Source organism: Fulmarus glacialis, unplaced genomic scaffold (assembly GCF_000690835.1).
Source record: "Fulmarus glacialis isolate BGI_N327 unplaced genomic scaffold, ASM69083v1 scaffold10477, whole genome shotgun sequence".
Lineage (NCBI taxonomy): Eukaryota > Metazoa > Chordata > Aves > Procellariiformes > Procellariidae > Fulmarus > Fulmarus glacialis.
The window spans coordinates 66,659-82,153 of record NW_009221366.1 but is presented as its reverse complement, the minus strand read 5'-3'; the positions used below and the strand labels follow the sequence as shown (position 1 = coordinate 82,153).

Genomic DNA, 15,495 nt, shown 5'->3' with positions numbered 1-15,495 from the left:
ACACCATGCTTACTTAAAAGTAATTGCATTCTGAGATGGGATATATATTATGCCCTTCCTATCAAGGTATAGTCATGCGTTACAAGCTGCCATTCTACAAATTTCCAGAGTGACATTTTATTATTGCAGATCATTTTAGGAGACTTCCTCAGAAAGTAAAATGTCTCCTCATATAACTGCCTTTTCAGCTAGAAGCATAACGGAGTGCCTTGGGACGGTAAAGACTAAAAGGATTAGCCATTAGGAGGGCTCTCATATCACCTTTATCTTTAAAGACATCCTGACAGTTTGTCCGGGCAGTAATTCTGGGCAGCATTACTTTGATCTGTTGGTGGCTGTGGTTTCTGCAGTGCCAGGGCTGACAGCAGGTGACACCTACTAACCTCACACCATGGATATGAATGTTTACTGTCACTTTTGCTTCTTCTAATTTTTTGGTTGTAATGCCGTTGCCTAGTTCACATCAATAGCAGAAGTTGCTCCAGGGGGAATCAGTCATGGAAGTGTTCGGGTAGCTCAAAGGATGAAGTAAGAGAGGCTATTCATCATTCAATAATGCTGAAAAGGTTGTTGCTGTAGAAACCTCTTCCAGGTCTAGCAAATGTCAAGAATCAGATTGTACCCACTGCAGCACCGTAGATCAGATTGGAGATGCTCCCACGCACAGGGAGCCTGGAGGCCTGGCGTCCCTTTCTGGAGACACCGGAGATTTCCTTGTTGTCTGCCTGGTGGGGGGAGCAGCTATCACCATCACTGTCCCTCTGTGCAGAGGCTTCTGCACAGTCACAATCGTCCCACGCGTATTCACAGGGACCGCTTCATCCATCAGGGCACACTCTCTGGTGCTTTTCTCCAGGTCTTGTGCTCGTAGCTCATTTCAGCCTGTATCAGAAAGCTGGCTTTAGCAACTCAAGAGGGAGAAGTAGTGAGGGATAAAGAGTGACTGAATGTGTTTTAGCTTGGGCTGGCAGCAAAAACCTGGGGCTGTACAGGGAGCATGGGTACCACTTGAAGATCAGACTTGTGCTTCCCTGGAGCATTCACTGAGGCATCACTAAAGACCCAGCAAATCAGAGGTGTGCTTAGCTGGAGCTCTGAGCTCAATTGCAGGTTGATGGCAATGATGTCCTAAGCTATTGCAAAGTGTGAACGAGAGCAGGAGGTGCAGGATTTGATCATACCTTCATAAAGGAGCTGAGTCATAATTTAACCAAGTTCAATTCATTTGTACAGCAGAGGTGCCTTTTAAAGTAAAGATGCTCCAGCCACAAAGTGCTTTACTTAGTTCCCTTTGATAAGGACCTCTTAAATGCTTGCTGCTTTGGATTTCAGTCCACCTACAGTCCATCTAGTAGGGGTGGTGCAAATTTGCTGAAATAAATGGTTTATCTTCCCAGAGCTGAGGTCTTGTTGTGTGGGTTTCATGAGTTACTTAGCACTTCTTCTGTGGGTTTCCCACTGGTAAAATGAGCTAATGTGTCCATCTGGTTCTGCTGTGCTCTTTGTGAAGGGTTCCTGGGCTTCGCTGGGACAATTCGTAATAATTTGCTCTGGTTCAGTTCATCTCGGGTTTCTGCATGTAAGGTATCCTGGGTCTCTCTTGGCTGGGTAATTTGTTTCAAAATATGCTTTCGGAGACTAACGTTTCTCCCTTTCCATTTGAGATCAGTACGATGGAGCTGCATCATTCTTAATATAACGTTGATTCTGCAGAGTGATGTTTCTGATCCTTGGGGTAAACTTCAAGATTGCTTTAGATATCCATGTTCTGAATGAAGACACAAGAATATCTCATTGTTCAACTATTATGAAGTCTCTCATGTTTTCAGCTGCTATAGATACTGTTGATTTGTTTTGATAAGTGTGTTAGAAGCGCAGAGCTTGGCAGGACATGTTATTGATCCCACACAATCCATTCTGGGCATTAACATGGGAGTATCATTCACAAATCAATTCTCTCTGAGCTTTAATTTAAACACCAGTGCCCCTTGAGGATCTTTCTGGGTCACTTTTATTCTCAAGCTGTACTTCAGCACTGAGTAAACTGATTAATAAATGCAGGCACCCAAATTAGCTGCGTGCCAGCTGCTGTCAGATGTAGCTATCTAGTCTGTTCAGTTTGCTGGCATACTTGTTTCTGTACAGAATAATACTCAGCTCTGTCTACCCTCAAAACAGTTTTCAGATTTCAGCCACTCAATCCCAGCTGCTCTGTAAGGAGGCAAGTATTCCTCTGTTATTAAGGCACACTGCCTGGGGAGAATATTTAAGGTGAAGTAGTGTCATTTAGCGAGTTGTTAGACTGTGTAGAAAAACTGTCTGCTACCTTTCTCCTCAGCAGACAGAAACTGAGAAGTACCTATCAAGAGAGCTTTAGAAAGGATCTGAGTGAAGTTAATGCCACATAGCGCTATGCAATGTATGAAAAGAATGTGATGAAGCAATTATAAATGAATGTAGTATCTGATTTTGTAAAGATACGGGGGAAAGGTTAAGAGAGAGGAACACAGATAGAATAGTCACTTGGGGGCACTGCCAAATTAGTGTTTCTTTGCCTTTAGCTACTGATCATTGAAAACAGATGTGTGGGAACTGGCTACGGGGTTTATGGAGTGCCCAGAGCTAGGGACTGCCTGGAGAGAGGCCCCGCGAGAGGTGTCTTTGTCCACTCCTCATGCATGTGTCCCTTACTGGTATCATAGAGTTAAAATATCCCAACAGTTTCTCAGAAATGATGGCCTAGCTTCCCAAATTATTTCCTTTTCTTTTTTCCTTTCATTTCTTTTCTCTCTATGTTTCAGATTATGCTTGGCCTTTGCCTAAACAGTTGTGCCCTATATGGATTTCCCTAGATGTGCTCTTTTCAACTGCATCTATTATGCATCTCTGTGCCATCTCTCTTGATCGGTATGTAGCAATACGCAATCCCATTGAGCACAGCCGCTTCAATTCCCGCACCAAGGCTATTATGAAAATTGCTGCAGTTTGGACCATATCCATAGGTAAGCAATGCGGCTCATGATCTTAACTGTGTCTTAATGAATAATAGTGTTACTCCAATTTTCATTTAGGATTTTTAAGAGGATACTCAAATTAATTTACCTGGCCTGCATGCCTGAATATAATAAATGATTACTGGGAAATAGAAGTCTTTCATTGCGGTTGGCCAGTGACCAAAATAAGTAGTCATTTTTCAGAATACCACCACTTCCAATGCTGAAGCACTGCTGCTGTGTACATATCAATATGCCGATAATGACGGTAACGCAGACAAATGGTACTATAAAACTGCTGTGTAAACAAAGTAGAAAATAGCATTAGCAAAGACTCTGGAAGGAAAACCCAGCCAGTACAAATGACATGTCTACACTGCAGTTGCTGCAGTTACACTCACTCAAATCCTGGTAGCGGTTTAAGTGAAGCAGCGCAGAATTGAAGGCAGGCTAACAGCGAGGTATTTACTGCTCTTGCACAGGCTTTATAGCCTATATTATACTCTGGCACAGTTGGATTGCTGCTAGTACTGAGCTAGCAAGTTTGAAGTTACAGTAAATGAGGAGTGGATGTAAGAGAAGACACTTTTGTATCATTTTGATAAAAAGCGATAAATAAAGCAGCAGTAAAATAAGGAAGAAAGGGAAAAATGATAGCAGGATGACTCTGTAATATCAGGCATTATGAGAAGAAAAACATTTGGGGGGGAATTCTTTCAATATGCTTTATAAAAGAGACATTTGGGGCAGGGTCAGAAGAATTGTATGACCACTTCCCTCTGCTGTATTGCCTTTTTTTGCTTGAATAAAATGCAGTCTTACAAAGATTTAACATTTAACTTTTCTTTTATAAAGTGGTTGCCACTTACAGCGCTGTACTGCAAGGAAAAGCATGTTTCAAGTGCTTGAACTTCTCTTGGATTTTGCCTGCTTTAGAAGTGGAATATGATACTGGATGTCTGGGTGATGCAGGGGCCACTTTTGAAGAAGCTTGCCATGGAAAAAAGCTATGGAATAAAGCAAAAAAAAAAAGGGGAAATATACCTTCTCTCCTCATTAATATAACAAGAATATCTGCTAGAAACAAATTCTCATGTGCCACAGGCCTGCTACGGTTCCTCTAGGTAGTACAATCCACAGTGAAAGTGGATTGGGTTTAATCAATTCATTTTTAACTTTTTAAATTATTTTTTAGAATCTCTGTGCTGCCTATTTGGCATAGGAAAGAAAGCTGCTGAATTCAGTGCATAAGCAGTCACGTGCGAACAGCTTCACGTGCAGGATGCTTGGGCTCGATTTGCACGGGCAGTTCAGAGTCAGCGCAGAATCTGTGCCCTGTGTTGCACTGTAACACACAGGGAACAGCCGGTATCCCCCCTGGCAGAGCCGTATAAATCTGTCAGCAGCATTAAGTAACACATTGCAAAACCTGGGCAATAAGACTGTTCTGCTTCCATTTCTGGAGCTGTTGTGGTTTAACCTGGCAGGCAGCCAAACACCATACGCTGCTTGCTCACTCCCCCTTCCCCCCCACCGTGGGATGGGGGAGACAATCGGGAAAAAAAAGCAAAATTTGTGGATTGAGATAAAGGCAGTTTAATAGAACAGAAAAGGAAGGGATAATAACGATGATTGATAGAATATACAAAATAAGTGATGCACAATGCAGTTGCTCACCACCCGCCAACTGATGCCCAGCCAGTCCCCGAGCAGTGGTCACTGCTAGCAGGCCAACTCTCCCCAGCTTATATACTGAGCATGACGTCATATGGTATGGAATACCCCGTTGGCCAGTTGGGTCAGCTGTTTTGGCTGTGCCCCCTCCCAGTTTCTTGTGCACCTGGCAGAGCATGGGAAGCTGAAAAGTTCTTGATTATGTAAACACGACTTAGCAACAACTAAACATCAGTGTGTTATCAACATTATTTTCATACTAAATCCAAAACACAGCACTATACCAGCTGCTAGGAAGAAAATTAATTATCCCAGCTGAAACCAGGACAGTATCCACCCCTTATTCTATACCATCTATGTCGTGCCCAGATCTCACATTTTCCAATACGTCCCAATTAATCACCACCACTTTTCCTGTCTTTTGATATATACACACAGATATCTTGCAATTTTTGCCTGTGCTGCCTTACATGTTGCAGACATATCCTTAGAAATTTTGGCTAGTGCTGAATGTGGCTTGAGAGCCTTGAGGGCTAAGTTGTGGTTTGGACTATGGGTCCAAGGAATAAAGTAAGGCAATGACTACTTCATGCCTGGTTCACCGAGTAAGCAGACTAGTAAGCAAGTCTGGGGCCTAACCAAATAGATGTAAAGACAGCCATAGACCTACTTCTTCCTGGAGTTACTGGGTGGGGAATGGGCTCAGGACGATGGAAAACAGGAGCATTATGGGCTCTACTGCCTCCCAAGGACAGAAGTACCAGAGCTAGGGTAGGCAAGGTGAGTTTGTGCTGCTGTAGAGTCCAAACACCTCACCCCTGCCCAGCTTTCTCAGCTGATGTTTACAAGTCTTCATTTATAATAGGATGTGAAACAGGTGAAATAATGAACACTAAAAGAAATAGCTTGGAAGGGAGGTGGAATGGCACTTTTCTTTTGCAGGCACATGGCTCGTCAGCCCTCAATAAGGCAATGGGTGCTGCATTTATTCCCCAGCATCCAAAAGTCTTTAGGAAGAAGCTGTGAGCAGTTGCTCAGCAGGATGTCTGCAGTGCACAATGCTTTGAGGGACTGCCCCAGGCAGCACTTCCCTCCCCAGGCTGGGAAGGGAGATGCATTACAGCAGTACCTGCGTGCCCTCCTTTGCTGGGATCATAGCTGAGAGGGTGTACAACATGTCTGGGCTTTGTTTATGTTCTGTTTGTTCTCTTTGATGCAGATACAGCTGGCCCAGGGGAGTCTTTGCTTGCATCCCTGTTTTTGAAAATACAGGCAGAATCGATACTCCCCAGAGAGTCTGCTCAGGGCATTGAAATGCTGTTGGATTTCCACCCTCCCCAGTGCATGCGATAGGGCTTACCCATTTACTCGGGCTTTCTCCAGAAAGGTTGCATTAAATGGAGAAAGAAAAGTACTTTTGGTATGTATCTAGCTTATTTTAGCATAACTATTTTTACTTCATAAATGAATTTAGAAATGTGACAGACAGGAATAAACTGATTATGGAATGAAAGAGAAGAACTCACCCAAAGTCTATTGTTGCTGTCTTCTGGCTCTTACCTAATTGTCACTTGGAAAGGCCTGATGAAATCCCACGCACTTTTCAAGAGGATGAAATAGGTTAAGTAAATTCACCCTCCCTTCAGTATTAAATATCACAAAAGAATTTGTGCATTTCTGTACGTGATTAAGTATCAAATTCAAAGCAGCATTTAAGTGCAGGCTGGTCAGTTTGCACTTCTTAAATCCTGCTTCAGCTGGACTGAAGAAACTTTTAAATACATCCCATGTAAAGAATCCTGAATTCAGTTCCTGAATCAGAATTTAAAATAGGAAGGAAAAAGCATGTAATTTGTCTTAATTTAGTAGCTTTTGCATTCCATTTTCCTGAAATGTTAATGCTGACAGCAAAATATATAATAGAGGTTCTTTGCTCATTGAGCTATGAATTTGGCAGGTTGCACATGCCTAAACCTATGATTAGGTTTTTAAGCAAGGGAACATAACAGAGTCCTCCTGTCTGTTGACAATTGCTTTATGAATGGGTCTTTTCCAAAGGCCTGTTTGTTCCAGATTAAAGTACATAGCAGCCAGTTCTCCTGTGTTTTAGCAAATGTAACCTGAGCAAGACTTTTTGTGTTCAGTTAGAGAAAAAGTGGGTGCAGTGAAGTGCTGGGCTTGTGAAAATGAGTTTTGTGATAGACAAGCACTGTGCTGAGGCTGGAAATAGAAATTTAGGCAACAGAAATATCCACACAATTGAAAATGAAAAGAAATTATAGATGTGAGCTTGCTGGCAGAATCTTGATGTTGTTTCAAGACTTTAGACTTTGCATAGTTGCAAGTGCAAAGGTTTTCACCAGTAACATGCGGACTTAACATTCTCACCAGACTCCCTGTATCCTGCTCTGAGGAAGGTGACCTTGGGCCACCCTGGCCAAGAGAGGAGATCCCCGTGCAGCTCTCAGCAGGAGTGATGAGGAGTTAGTCAAACTCTAAATGCACACCATGTAATACAGGAGAAAGTGTTAACAGGGTAATATTAATATAAAAGAAATATCACTTTGGAAATGTGAATGAGAGAACTTCAGTGATGTGGAAGGGTGCACACACGTTGCTTCTGATATGAAAATAAGTAAAACATTTTAATTCTGAAGCTCCTTGTGGCCCAGATGTATGCCTGCTAGCACAAAAGGGATTTTCCTCTGCTTCCCAGAAAGTTCAAGGTTTCGTCATTTACCAGAGAGTGCCAAAGTTACACATGCTACCAGTTTCCCAGCTCACAGTCTTACATCCTTAGTAACAGCGTAAATTCAATTTACTTGATAAGCGACTGAGATAAGGCTATTCTTTGAATTCTGCTCTTTGTATCAGTGCCATAAGCAGACCCCACATGTCTTTGTTTGTTTGTTTGTTTGAAAACAAAATAAGTAACAAAAAAAAGAAATGCGCTGTTGAATTATGGTAATACCATGATATGTGTTAAAATCGGACTTTTTTCTTTTCATTCTCTCTCTGACTCACTAGTGATATTATAATTTCAATTTCAGGTAGATATCTGGGGTTTGTATATGTAATAAACCATTCAACTTTAAAAAGGAATTTTACATCCCCATTTAACTTCCATGCTACTTCATCGTTTTATTGAGGAGATCTATTTATAGAAGTATGAAAGATGTGTGTTGCAAGGATCAGTAAATGCTCATCTCAGATTAAGTGATCTTATGTCTAACACCTTTTTGCTTCTGCCCTGAGTGTTCCTCTCTCACAAGGCTGAGTAGCCCCGTATATGCAAGCTGTCCTAATGATGTCCTTAAAGAGCCTCCAGGTATCAGTTAAGCCTTCCCCTATCTCACTGGAGATAATCTCAGTGGGAAATGATACTCAGTTTGAGGAACGTGCTTAGAGTGGCACTACTGATATTAAAAGGAATTGTAGTCTACTTACAGGCTGAGAGCAGGTTGTGCATGGAGGTAAAGGAGGACTGGAGTAATTCACGTAGTCTCCCTCGGGTTCTAGTTTGAGAGCATGTTTAGGGTTTTGGTTTGCATTTCTGCCCATAGGTGTGTCTCTGGGATCAGTGACTTTCTCAGCAAGGCATTTGTTTGTTCCCATGGCGTGCTTGCTGATGAGACATGCTTGCTCCTGAGCACCCTCTGTTTGGTGCTGGGCAGTAGTTGCTCCTGAGACTGTGCTTTGGGATAGGAGCACACACCCATGAATTTCTTTGCAGGCTTCAGGTCCTGGTTAGCAAACAAACCTTTGGACACATTTCACAGAAAAAAATGCCGAAAACACTACTAATGGAGAAGGCAACAAGTGGAAGGTCAAAATGTGTTACCAGGATTTTGCTCAAACCTTTCCTGGCAAGCAGACTGGTTCTGTTTGTGGCTCATCACGTGGAGATGAGGAAGCAGTGTTAAGACAACAATCACTGGCAAAGCAAAGGTTAGACAGGCACCCTTCACCTCCTGGAAAAGTGTACAAATTCCTGACTACGAGCACTGCTTTGGTAGAAGGACAGTAATACTATCGCTGAGAAAAATGGTTGCATGTTAGTAAAGCCTAAGGACGGTAGCATTAGTTTCTCTCCAGATTTGGGAGAAAATTTTGTTAATGTATTTTTGCCTTTTTATGTTTGACATTAAATGTCTGACAGTGTATGTTTGACTGAAATTCTTCCCTCGTGAGCATGAGGGCCGTGGTTGATGATTTCTGTAGGCAGATCGCCACTATCAGGTGGCGATCCTGATAGTTTTTGTTAGCCTCAAGTGAGCGCAGAGGCGGCGTTAGCATTGCAAGCCAGGCTACTACTTGCTTCTGGTGGAGCAGTAGAGCAGGTTTGTGCTTATAAAACTTTTTCAGGCCTATCTTCTGGTCATGGGTGAGATAGAAACTCTTGCTTTATGGCCTAGAGAATGACGCTAAGGCTTCATCTGCTTCTGTTTCCCATTCATTTGAATTGACTACAAGGTTATTTTCTCTAAAGACATGCTTTTGCCTGAGTGTTTGTACCGTGATTCTCAAGAGGGGCATTGATCTCCCTAGCACATCAGCAAGAGTTATCAGGGTGAGGAAGATCATAGCAGTTGATAACAAGCTGAGTTCATAGCAAGGGAACTACCTTGGGATTTCAGGCACAGGTGCCTGGATTGGTTTGATTTTGTCATCAGACGTCAGTGAAATGTTTTGCCTGGGACAGCAGCAGCAGATGGTGATAGTCTGTGAAGTGTTTTGCACAAAAGATGGATTGACCATCCCACCACATCCATTCCCAGGAGCAAGGGAGATGTCAGTGTCTCCTGTTTGAGGTTACTGCTACCGAGCATCAGTGCAGGCATCACTGATTTCTTGGGGAAGCCCAGCCCTGGTGGCAGGTATGCTGTGAGCAAGAGCCCATCCCCCTTTGTTCAAATGCACTGTTGGAAACATGCGGCTGAGCAAACCAAGAGAAGTAATTTAGCAAAATAGAAGGGCAGGTGGGAAAATAATTTATTTCTTCTGTCTTTTACGGGCATTTGCTGGTTTTCCATCTGGGCTCGGGTTGTTCAGTGCTCTCACAAGGTTTAAGTAAGGGTCAGCTGCTTGTTCAGGCACAGTCAGTAATTACTTTCATCTGTTTGCAGTTGTGCTCCTTGCAGGCAGGGAGATCCTTCAAAGTTCAGCCCCCTTTTATCTTTGACTTTAAACCAATACAAAGCTGGCACTGTTGTTTTATTAGAACAGTTAGATAAAACTAGACCTAATCCAGCTCTGAAGGTGCGTTGTTGCTGTATTAGCATACGAAATGCACTGAAATTAGTCTGCTGACATGTGGGGAATATATGGAATTTTTGTGGTTTTGAACATTTCAAAAGCCCACGTTCTTCAATTTGCCTCTGAAGAGCTTTGCTTCCTGAAACCAGTGCCTTTTCTTTTACAATGCAAGTCAGGAGGCTACTGTCTGTTAGGGTTTACTTCTCGCTATCTGTTAGTTATTATTAGAGAAATGTGCAGGCACTTTGCAAGACACTTCTGTAAGAAACCAAACGGGTTTGTTTTAGTTTTCTTTCCCCTTTTCTGAGAGGGTTAGGGGAGTCAGTTGCTATTTCCTCTAACAGACTTTGATGCTAATACATAGTTACAGCAGCTGCTAACATTCAGGTGAATGTCTCTTAAGGGTGTAACCCACGTTTATTTTGTATAATAATAAATATGAGGTTAAATATAAGGTTAAAGATATGGATTTAAACATGCAGTGTTTAGCATGGACAGCACTGTTCTTGGTTTTGCAGTGTAGACTGCTTTTGTGGCAGCCATAGGCTTGTTGGGCACACAGCTCTTTCTCTCTGCTTTTTTTTTTTTAAATTGTGTGTAAATGCCAGGAGGATGGTAGTAAGGTCCAAAGCCCACCTGCATCAGCAGAGCCCTTGCCGTGGACCACAGCAGACTTTAATTCCAGTGCTGACACCAGGGGGGGTGATCCCTGGCATTCCTAAACCCATGTAACTGCAGCAAAATGTGACCCCTCTTGTGTTCAGCCCTGAGAATCCCACACATGGAAAGACAGAGTAAATCCATATGCAGGCCTCTGTTTTCTTTAGTGAGGTTGTTGTCCCTGGAGGAAATGAAGTATCTTCTTGTATAAGAATGTTGTGAGAAAGAATGGAAATTACTTCCTTTCTTTTTCTATTTCTAGTAGAAATAACCATCAAAGACTCCATCTTCCCAGTAATCTCTCAGTCTCTTGGGCTTTCACAGAAGAAAACAAGATATTAAACACAAAAACATTATTGTTTTTCATTTAAATCTAAATTCTGTGAATGTCAGTTTGGACTTTTTAGCTGGCTTTTTCTCTGGAGCAAGTTAGTAAACGTTTTACAAAGCTGTATTTGTAGTCATTTGGGTTTTGTTTTATTAATTGAGAATCTGTGAAGAGCATCTGTTACTCTGTGTCCACAGCATCATCTCAGCCCCATTTGGTGAACCGTTCTGCTGGCTTAAGAACATCTTTAGAGCTGACAAGAAGCAGTTAGGACAACAACTGTAATTGGATTTGTAATCCGGAGGATCTCTCTCTGTCTTGCTTCCCACTGCTCTGTCAGACAGAGGCTAAAGGAGGGAAGAAAAGAAAAAAATCACATTCATCTTCTCCCTTGTGAACTGCTGTGGTGAAAAGGGATGTCCTGCTCAAGCTGCTGCCTGGCAGAATGGAGCACAGTGTTGAGTCTAGCAGGGGCCTGGTTCATGGCTTGCTGGCTGGTGGTGGCTGGTTGTCTCTTCTTTCTGGGGCAAAACCAGTTGCCCTAGGCCCTGCTCAAACATCAAGCAAGAGGACCATCTTTGCTCTGAAGGGCAAAGTGTGATATGCTTTTACCTTGCAAGTTTTTGGAACACCGCTGCCTCTCTTTGGGAATTCGCTGCTGCCTTAGTTAGAAAGGGTTATTTGGCACAACTGGAAAATGCCTCGGAGGCTGCAGACCTCAGCTCACTAAATCAGCCTGACATTTGCTGAAGATGAAGAATGTGTCAGCTTGGGTGCAAGGCAAAAGCTCATGAAGCACTCTGCACTGGGGCTCAGAGAGCTGAACAGCAGTAAGGCTGGACAGCAGTAGGCTGCGGAGTCTCTTGCCTGATTTGGCACTCACCGTCCTTGCGCTGGTGTAGTGAGTTTGGCTTTCTCTGACCAACTGACCTTAGTTCTTAAATTATGAACAGCTACAACCAGTGTTAGCACTGTGGGTGGCTTGAGTCAAGTGGAGTTGAATGCCTTCTCCGTGCTTGTTCAAAAGCTGAACTCAAGTAAGGCAGGCATTCATGTTCATCCGTGTTCAGGCATCATGGGAATGCTTAGTGGTAAGCACAGCACGTACTGATCGGGTAACCCTATTGAAATCAGGGCCAGGGTGTGAGCTGTGTCTGCAAGCAGGTATTTGTGCATTTGGGATTGTGGCAGTAGCAATTTTGCAGTAATCCCCCATAAAGGAAGCGTTTCTGGAGTGTCCAAGACCTTCCACACTTCACTTCTCATTACTGGGGTGGTGTAGAGTTAGTCCCTGTTGCCCAAGTTACATAAAAGACTTAGTTCCCTTTAGGGCTGGATTGTGGGGTGGATCAGTAATAAATCTCATATTAAAGAACGAGTTACAAAGGAGAGGTGTGATGCGGAAGAAAGCATTTGGGATGAAGGTAACGCTGGCAACTGAATGAATGTGTGTTGGGAGCTCCTCTAAGGGCATCTTTCTTCCTATCGCTGTTAACGATGGGATTTTCCTGGATTGGAGGAAAGAATAAACAAAGACCTGGTGCTCTCTCTCTTCTTTCTGCTCTCTTCAAACTGCTTTCTCAGTTTGAAATCCCACTTTGTTATGAGAAAGGTGAGGGACACTTTTCCATTACAGCAGCTACTTCCTCATTCCCTGTCATCAGCGCTGAGGTATCTCATGCTCCTGCAGAGTTTTAGGCTGATATCAGTGCTCTTGATCTGTATATGCATCATATCCCAGAACTAGGTTATTCTTCCCAAATGTACTTTATGTGTGTGACCATGAAGATACCCTGAAACCTCATCTCAATTCCCTTGGCTAAAGCAATAATAAATTCAATGATGACTACTTCATAAATGAACCTTTATTCATTTTGGAGTTTTATTTCAAAGGATATGTGTTATAGAGAGCTCTAAAGCATAAAATTATCCATGCAAATATAATCCCAGTGTAAAGCCATTGATCTAATTCAGATTTCTTCTTTGTGTCAAGACTGCTCTTCCAGCTCCCACCACTTCCTGAATGTCTGTGGTTTGATGGAGCCAAGGCATTAGAAAGATGTATTTACTGATAAAGAGCCTGTGGCTTAATGGGAGGAAGGTTTTTGCAGTCACAGGGATTTGGCACAGGCAAGGTGACAGGGGCAAACATACCAGAAAGGAGGCAAGTGCCTTGCCAAGGCTAAGCTGATAGACATTAGCAGGTAGAGGGAAAGAAGACCAAATCCTGGAACTATCACTTGGGCTGAGGAAACACATGCTATAATCACAGAAAGCATTTATTACTTTTCAGAAGAAATTCCTTCACTAGATTACTGGCAAATGGTAATTTTATGGTAATGACAAATTGCAGATATATTCTCCAGAATCCTGGAAAACACTTAGCTGTAGTGGGAAAAATGCCCTGGTTCATCTCTTTAGCATGTCACTCTTTCTGTTTAGAAATTCAGAGTCCCACAGGATTAGCTCTAGGACCTGTGCTGTTCACAGCAACCCCAAAAAAGCAATCCAGACACAACAGTGTCCTCAGCATTGGTTATTTCTTGGGTGAAGGAGCTATGGAAGGGCATGGCCACCCCACAGACATGTCTACCAAGTGAGTGCTCACTGATTGCCAGGCGGCCAGAGGGTAGGAAGGGGAGAACAAAAGACATTCTGCTGCTCTCTAACTGCTGGGATGTGCAGTTTTTTTGCTTTCTTTAAAAAGATGGGGAGGAATTTGAAAAGAAACGGAGAAAGATAATCAAAGGCATAAAATGAGTTTGGCATGAGGAGAGAGTAAATAGAATAGCATTCTTCAGTTCCAAAAGAGATATCAGACAGTAGAAAAAGACCTGATAAAGGTCTATAAAATCACTAAGAAGCTGGAAAAGGTGACCATATAGCGATTATTCACTGTTTCTCACAATAGAGGAATTGAGGGCAGTCAAAGGAAATTTTCAGGTAGCAAATTTAAAATGAGCAAGAAACACTTTGTTCACATGACAAACAGATAGGTTGTGGAATTGGATGCAGCTGAGTACTGTGGAGTTATACATGAGATCAAGAATTCACAGAAGATAGGTCTCTCAAAGATTATTTTAAAAATGAAGTGTGGATGCAACTTCTTGCTGTGGAATTTTCTAAGCTATAATGCTGACAGCTGCCCCATTTTGTACCATGGCCCTAAACTTCTGGTACCTGCCAAAGACAAGGGACAGGGCTAGACGAACCCATGATGGTCTAACTAGATCTGGCCCACCATGTCTTTTCCGTGTTCTCACGTACACATATGTTGTGGTATTCCAAAATATGTTGTTGCTTTTGTTGTTTTTGGCTATGTCTGGACAGATTTCTTTGGAAGGTTTCAGGTCTGTCCTCGTGTGGGACTGAGCTCCACAGATCAAGGGATAAAGTTTGGATTTCAGTATGCATGAAAAATATTCAAGTGAGATCCAGTACTCTGGCATGAGTCCTGTATTCCCTGTTCTTTCTATCCCCACAGTAAATTGATGATGACTTTCACAAGGTAGAACAGATCAGGTATACAGATATATATTCCTTAAAGGGAAACAGTGTTGGAGGACATTAAGTAATGCATCTGAATTAGAGCTATTCAAAATGCTTTCATTCTTTCATTCCTTCACTCTGCAAGGGACAAACCAGCTGCTAACCATGGGTGCGGGCTACTATGTACAGTTCTGGACAGTCATGCTCCAGGCTTGACATGCTGTCTGCTCTGCCCATGTGCCAAACAGCATGGACACACGGCTGTCTGCAGAGACCCTCCATGCGGGACTCCTGCTTCTGCTTCAGAAAGGCCTGATGTCCTGAAATCCTGGACAGACAAACTGTGCTGGGTGATGCTGAAGGGGAAAAGGATCCAAAATGTTCTTAATCCCACTTGTCTGCCATTAAGTCCATGACTGTAAAAAGTGCTTTGCCACCAGGATACAAGAAAAACTGCCTTAGCAAGTGCAGTGATTCCCAAGGCTTATTAGGCTGCTTAGTGCTTAGGAGTAGCTGGAAGCTGTGCTATAGTTATTATTATAATTGAATCATTTAAAGTTTCCTTCCTTTCAGCTAGAAGGTTTGTAGCTGGGGTTCTGATTTCAGACTGTATGTCAATCTGATTACTATTTTAGTTACACCTTTTCTACTCTCACATTGTCTGTTGTTCCGGTTTTTAGCCCTGTATTCAAGATATAGAGGGATAGGAATCAGGCAGATGCGTGCTGCAGCCTTTTCATTTCATGTAATTGCCTTCTCTAAGAATTCAAGCGAGACCGTCTTTGTGGTACTTCTCAGTTTCACACTGCTTGTGGATGAAATGCCTGGGCATGCAGAGCTTGCAGAGACCACTGTCTGCTTGCACCGAGATAGTCGATAAGGACCCAGAAAGCCAGGAGCTTTTCTTCCATGTGTCCGTGATGCCATGGCAAAAGTGGTCATTTTTCTATCATGAGGATTATTTTAATGTCTTTAAGAAACTTGCTTCTAAATCTTCATAGCTGTAATTCTTTTGCATTTTGATAATTTTCCTCTTTAAAGTTTGCTACTATCTACCCTACGTCAGTGATTTCAAACCCGCCCCCCACCCCACCC

The 15,495-nt window shown here is 42.7% G+C and overlaps 1 protein-coding gene across 2 annotated transcripts in view; it reads left to right on the top strand.

The window, feature by feature from the left end:
- HTR2C (5-hydroxytryptamine (serotonin) receptor 2C, G protein-coupled) overlaps positions 1-15,495 on the top strand; it is a 45,358-nt gene that overhangs the window by 28,204 nt on the left and 1,659 nt on the right. Inside the window, exon 2 of one of the 2 annotated variants that reach the window (XM_009581089.1) lies at positions 2,802-3,002. The exons of the other annotated variant lie outside the window; for it this stretch is intronic. Coding sequence (XP_009579384.1) covers positions 2,802-3,002 — 201 coding nt within the window. The remainder of the gene's footprint in view (positions 1-2,801; positions 3,003-15,495) is intronic. 2 annotated transcript variants of the gene reach the window in all.